The 6,359-nt window shown below is 42.9% G+C and overlaps 1 protein-coding gene across 3 annotated transcripts in view; it reads left to right on the forward strand.

Annotated features, from left to right (window-relative positions):
- The first annotated feature begins 257 nt into the window (after positions 1 to 257).
- The window catches only part of tpte (transmembrane phosphatase with tensin homology), a 39,939-nt gene continuing 33,837 nt past the window's right edge, over positions 258 to 6,359 (forward strand). Inside the window, exons 1-2 of one of the 3 annotated variants that reach the window (XM_055936835.1) lie at positions 258 to 357; positions 5,409 to 5,499. In XM_055936835.1, the coding sequence (XP_055792810.1) occupies positions 5,450 to 5,499 (50 nt within the window). In that variant the 5' untranslated portion in view covers positions 258 to 357; positions 5,409 to 5,449. Of the gene's footprint in view, positions 358 to 401; positions 3,928 to 5,408; positions 5,500 to 6,359 lie in introns of those variants that run through there. The other 2 variants (XM_055936836.1, XM_055936834.1) reach the window with 2 other exon arrangements.

Genomic DNA, 6,359 nt, shown 5'->3' on the forward strand with positions numbered 1-6,359 from the left:
GGCAGAAGAAGGGAAAAGTTGTGGAAGAGTTTCACACTCTTCAGTGTTTGTCTTATTGGGAAAGTGGTCAAAATGGCCGTTTTCAAAAAGTCTGGAAGAAAAGTAGTTGGTTCGGTAACTCAAAACGGGTGTCATTCTTGATCGGTAAAAGTTATTCTTGTTCTGATTTTTACATTTTCAGTAGCAGAGAAGGAGAGGAGGATTTCATACCCTCTAACACGTCTAACCCGGATTTCATACCCTCTAACACGTTGGGAAAGTGGACCAAGCTGATGTGTCAAAAGCCTGAAAAGTCGACACTCAACCTGACACTTGGACTGACAGTTGACACAGCCTGACACTCGTTTTAAATAAAAGGTGAAATACATACATTTTGTAACAGTTGACGATAGCCACAGAAAGAGTGGAGTCCCTCTCAATATTAGGCTGCATTACATTGAATGGAATACCAAAATAAACAAATATTTGTATATAACATAAAGCTTATTTTTAAACAACAGAGATGGATATAGCAGCCTACCTTAATTTCGCCCGTGTTTCGTCCGTTGTGAGTCGAGGAAGGTCTGGGTGCAGTGTGTGTCCGATATCATGCCTGTTTTATCAGCGTGATCCAGTCAACCCGGCTCAGCATCGTTCCCTGAAATCCCAAATCCCAGATCAGTTTGTCTTGTTCCCCCCCTGGTGGTCAAGGTAGGGAATTAGTATGGATAAGCTGATCCTGGATCTGTACCTATGATCCAACCCCAGTGGATAGATGTGTGACCGTTGTCCCAAATGGCAGCCTATTCCCAATGCAGTGCACTACATTTGACCAAGGCCCATAGTGCACTACACAGGGAACAGGGTGCCATTTGGAACCCTTCCGGTGTTTGATGCTCCATTCTTCGCCTACCCCGCTCTTCTTGCTGGTCCTGGGGGGAAAAACATCTGCAACATTGTACATCGTCTGATTCCTACATCTGAAATAGCATGTATTATTTTTAGATAACGGTCATCGGGTACGTTTTAGGATTCACTTAAAGTCTAATTTGTTCCTCATGAAGAGCTGGTGGCAGTGCAATTAATTCCCGTTGATTCCAGATGTTTCTCAGAAGCTTTACCTTTTGCAACAGGACATTTTTGTGAAAGATTGGTGCACAAAATTATTGGCATATTCATTGTATTAAAGTGAATATAAGTTTGTACATGAAGTGGAATAAAACAAGGTCATTGATTGACTGACCAGCAGACAGTGCAGTGAGGGGCATAGCCACTAGAATACCTTTCTGATAATACAGGACTATTAAATGGCCCAGTGCACTACTTCTCAGGGTGTGCCTCAGCACCCTAACTTATTATGGCAAGGAGGGGGGGACTACAGCAGGAGAGAGGAGCATTGCAGACTGAACTCGGTTCACTCAAAAGCACTGTAGAATTCAATTTTTAATCCACGTTTCTCCAAACGTCAAATTTTGAAGTAAATAGTTAGGGTTACAGTTTTTTGCGATCGTTTACACTTCTTGTTGTGGAATTTGGCTCGTTGTGTCAACGTAACACACAAGACAACACTCGGGGATAAACGTCTCACTTCTGTCAAAATGAAACTCAAAACTTAACAATCCTTTTTCAAAAATGTCCCATCTGAATTCCTCTTTCAAAGCAGTAACACACGGACGTACTTTATACAGAATACTGACGTCTTTAGTACATTGTATACCTTTTTAATTGTGTTATACAAGCTTCTGTGAAAGATTTCTCCCGTACATCTACTCACACCGGGGCGGCAGGTTTCCTAGGGGTTAGAGCATTGGACTAGTAACCGGAAGGTTGCAAGATCGAATCCCTGAGCTGATAAGGTAAAAATCTGTCGTTCTGCCCCTGAACAAGGCAGTTAACCCACTGTTCCCCGGTACGCCGTCATTGAAAATAAGAATTTGTTCTTAACTGATTTGCCTAGTTAAAATAAGATAAAATTAATAAACACAAAAGTAGAAAGGCTTCAGAAAAAAAATATACAGCTTAAGTTTTTACAACAAAAACAAAGTAATTACAGTACTCAATACGTTACTGTAAACTCACAGAATAAGTAATTACAGTGCAATGGTAAACAAAACAAAAATATTGTAAGGGAGGGAGTGGATGGTTTATGGATCCCGCCTTCTGTTAGGGTCTGGCCACATCACAAGCCATGTCATCCCTGGCTAGGCAACGGGGAAAATGTCACCTTGCGTGCCGTATCCAACCCTGGACTGATCCCCACCTCAACGTCTCCGCATGCCTCTTCCATTGTTTGCAGAAGAGACAGACGGGCATGTGATTGGCGGTCATATACACATAACGTCACAGCCCGGTGGAAACTACCATTATCCCAGATGACAACAAACCCGGGCTGCTTTGATCCGTCCTGTAGAACTACATTATGTAGTGCTTCCAGAAATATAACTATGTGTTGCAGTACTGTATGGACCCAGGGTGGCGTGGTGATGGAGAACTCCTTGCAGACTAATGGCGGCATATAAGGGGATATTCCCCCCGCCGGCGCTACTCAGGGACATTCACAACGGCTCTTTGTCCTATAACATTTTCTTCCCTCTATGCCTGGTTTTTAGATTGAATCCAGAGTCATCAATGAAAATGAACTCATGAGGCTGTGCAGTTGCATCAAAGTCCAGGACTGTCTGTAACAGAACATACATGCACACTGTACCATGAATACGGTGTAACTCCAAACACAGGACTACAATGTCTACATTTACACACAAGGGCTGGGGGCTGGGTTGGGTCAGACACATTCAGTCAAAACTACAAGCTACAGGCAAGGCAGGTGCCCCCACAGTTGTGTAGCGACTCAGGTTGGACTGGACTCTCTGCCTCCCTCATCATCAGGCCATGATTTATGACACGGTCCACCAAAGTGGCCCTAATGGCATCAGAAATATGTCCCCTTTTTTTGTTCTTGTTGTTCTTGTAGTTCTCCTCCTCTCTTCCTCTCACCGCCTCCATGTTTGCAAAGTTCTCACCAAAGAGGTGATCTTACCTGAGGTCTATTTGTAGTGCTGAGGCTCTGACTAATTGGTGTTCAATTACTGTATAAGTGTTTTCATGTGTGTGTGTGTGTTGCCAATTTCAGGTATGTTTTGCTTTTTGAATAGAAGTGACGGCAAGAGATTTCATTCTTGAACGAAGTGTCTGATGTAAGAAACAGTGTGTTGTGTGTTACAGAATTGCAAACAAAGTGCAAAGCAGAAAATGTGTTTGTGCTGTTGGTGTCTTTGTTTAAAGGCATGGTTACAAAAGTTAAGGTTTTGATGATTTTGTCTAAGTATTCACTTAAGCAATCGGCAAAAACTATAAAACATTAAGTTTAGGCATTCAGTCCGAATGGTTAAGGTAAGGGTTTGGGTTAAAACATACAAAATTGGTGTCCAGCACTGGGATTGAACAAGTGACCTTCTGATCCAGAGTAATGGGATTACACCCATCCGCCACACCATTGCAAAACGCAAGCTTTCTTGACGATAATAGCGCCGATTTTTGCCCTAGTGTCTGGTTTTTGAAGGCATTTCTCGACGTCCTCAGAATATGGTTAGACGTCCAATTTCGAAGTCACTCTTGAGCGATCTGCCTGTCAGGAAGTTGAAAACCGCTACGTTTGCAGATTGGTGGAGGAATAGGAGGGATGGAAGGAAAAAATATCTCCGTGAACCTTTGAACCGTCTTCTCGAACTAGTCACAAGACTCTCTTGAACCGTCTTATTGAACTAGTCACAAGACTCGTATACTTCCTAATCGGAATTGACTATCACACATGCCGATGCAGACAACCCGGTTCACTATGGGATCGCGATAAAGTGATTCGTTTTGATTACGAAAATAAAACGAACGGAAAACAAGGGAAGAGAGGAGCGCCACAGTACTCTTCTATGCTGCTAAAAGAGAGTCGTTTAGGTTTGTATCATTGTAGCCACAACTTACCAGATCATGTGTGGTTAACCTTTAATCCATTCTTACGAAAATACAGCAACAAGTGAATATGCTCAAGTGCAGACTTTGTTTTTGGAATGTTTGTTTCGGTCGGGCGACACGTTCTGCAGAGCTCCTGTTCATTGTGTGCGGTGTTTTCCGCCGGACCGTGTGCGGGTGTCGGTTACAGTGGAGGGTTTCCCAGAAGCATCGTAATACGGCGCTGTTCATCCACGGAACCGTCGCCGGAGCGTCCTTTAAATCTCCCGAGCTGTTTCCCCAAAAAACGTCTTTACTGAAGTTGTACTTGACAACGCTCGTTATTTTACCGACTGCTTCAGACCACACGGAGAACGGTGCGTCGTAAGATACGTTTGTTTCCCCTTATACCGCGTCAAATTATACACAGAAGATCTAGGCTAAACATAGAATCAATATGTTTATCTGTCTTTCTGTGACCTCTGATAACTTAGTTGTGAAGTTGACTACAAATAGTTACTACGTCTTTACAATTGTTACAAACAAGCGAACGATTAAAAAAAAATACTTCAAATGAAAACCGAGAGGACTGCATTACAAGATAAATAGCCGATACTGTGTAATTCAAAAATATAGAAGGCAATTTCATGTTAATTAAATTCAGCTGTATTTTGTTAATTATAGGCCACAGTCAACATGTGCGCAATGATGTGACTAGACTTGATTTAGTACATTTATTATAGGGTAAGAATTAAGCCGTAGATCAATATTTGCATCCATAGGTGGTAATCTCTTGCTAGAAGTTGATCCGTTGTCAGTATTGTGGAATAATTGTAACGTTAAAAGTAAGAGTTGAATGGAGAAAGCTGAACCAGAGAGCAGCTCTACCTTTTTCCGATCCTATCAGTATCGACGCATGCCTCAGCGACGGTTCACTCACCGTGGTGTTTCGGGAAACGCATGTTACACCTTCGGGCGGTTGTAGGAAAGATGTTAAAACACCCGTACACCTATGTTACATCGGGAAAGCAGTGCCTGTGCTCTTGTGTAGTATTATTCCTTGTCCAAACATTGTAACCAGCAGAAATGGGCTAAATGTCACACTATTCCCTACATAGTGCACTACGTTTGACCAGAGCTCTATGGGCACTTTTCGAAAGTTGTGTCCTGTGTAGGGAATAGGGTGCCATTTGATACTCAAAAGTGTTTGACAGAAACATGTCACCAAAGCCATCTGGGAAAACTTAAATCTCTGTGTTTTCAGGGGCGGACTGGTCTTCTGACATTTTGGGCAAATGACTGATGGGCTGGTCCATTTTTAGCCCAGTGGGCCTGTCTAACTAGTTGTTTTTGTTGCTACAAATGATCATTACTTAGGTAATAATGGAGGCCTCAAGAAAAAAGTGGGCCGGTGTGTTAGAAATGTCTAGGCCGAATTCTGTTCCCAGTCCGCCCCTGCATGTGTTGATATACTTTCTCTATAACAGGAACAGGAAAGAGAAAATAAGAGGCCAATTCTAGAACCATCATGTCATCTGTTCATTTCAATCCAGGGTCGGATTCCAAAGAAGTTAATGGGTAAGTTAACACACTCACACACTCACACACTCACACTCACACACACTCACACTCACTCACTCACACACTCACACACTCACACACTCACACACACACACACACACACACACTCACACACTCACACACTCACACACTCACACACTCACACACTCACACACTCACACACTCACACACTCACACACTCTCACTCACACACTCTCACTCACACACTCTCACTTACACACTCTCACTCTCACTCTCACTCTCACTCTCACTCTCACACTCACACACACACACTGACTGTCAACCTTTACTATCTTTTAATGAGTCATCTACAGAAGTAGCTACTGTTAGGAGACATTATTTTACAATGACATGCTGAGCAGTGAAGGACTGTGTCCCAAATGTTACTATGGACCCTGGTCAAAAGGAGTGCACTATATAGGGAATCGGGTTCCATAGGACTCTGGTCTATAGTAGTGCACTATATAGGGAATAGAGTTCCATAGGGCTCTGGTCTAAAGTAGTGCACTATATAGGGAATCGGGTTCCATAGGACTCTGGTCTATAGTAGTGCACTATATAGGGAATAGAGTTCCATAGGGCTCTGGTCTAAAGTAGTGCACTATATAGGGAATCGGGTTCCATAGGACTCTGGTCTATAGTAGTGCACTATATAGGGAATAGGGTTCCATAGGGCTCTGGTCTAAAGTAGTGCACTATATAGGGAATAGGGTGCCATAGGGCTCTGGTCTAAAGGGGACGGTGCCATCTGGGATAAACTCTAGGAATGGTCAGTTAAGACTACTGTAGTGTTGTAAGTCACTCTGACATTCTGCTGATGTCATCAGCTATTTCCTGGTTTGAAAAAACTGGTCATC

The sequence above is a fragment of the Salvelinus fontinalis genome, chromosome 10 (assembly GCF_029448725.1).
Source record: "Salvelinus fontinalis isolate EN_2023a chromosome 10, ASM2944872v1, whole genome shotgun sequence".
In the NCBI taxonomy this organism is placed as follows: Eukaryota; Metazoa; Chordata; class Actinopteri; order Salmoniformes; family Salmonidae; genus Salvelinus; species Salvelinus fontinalis.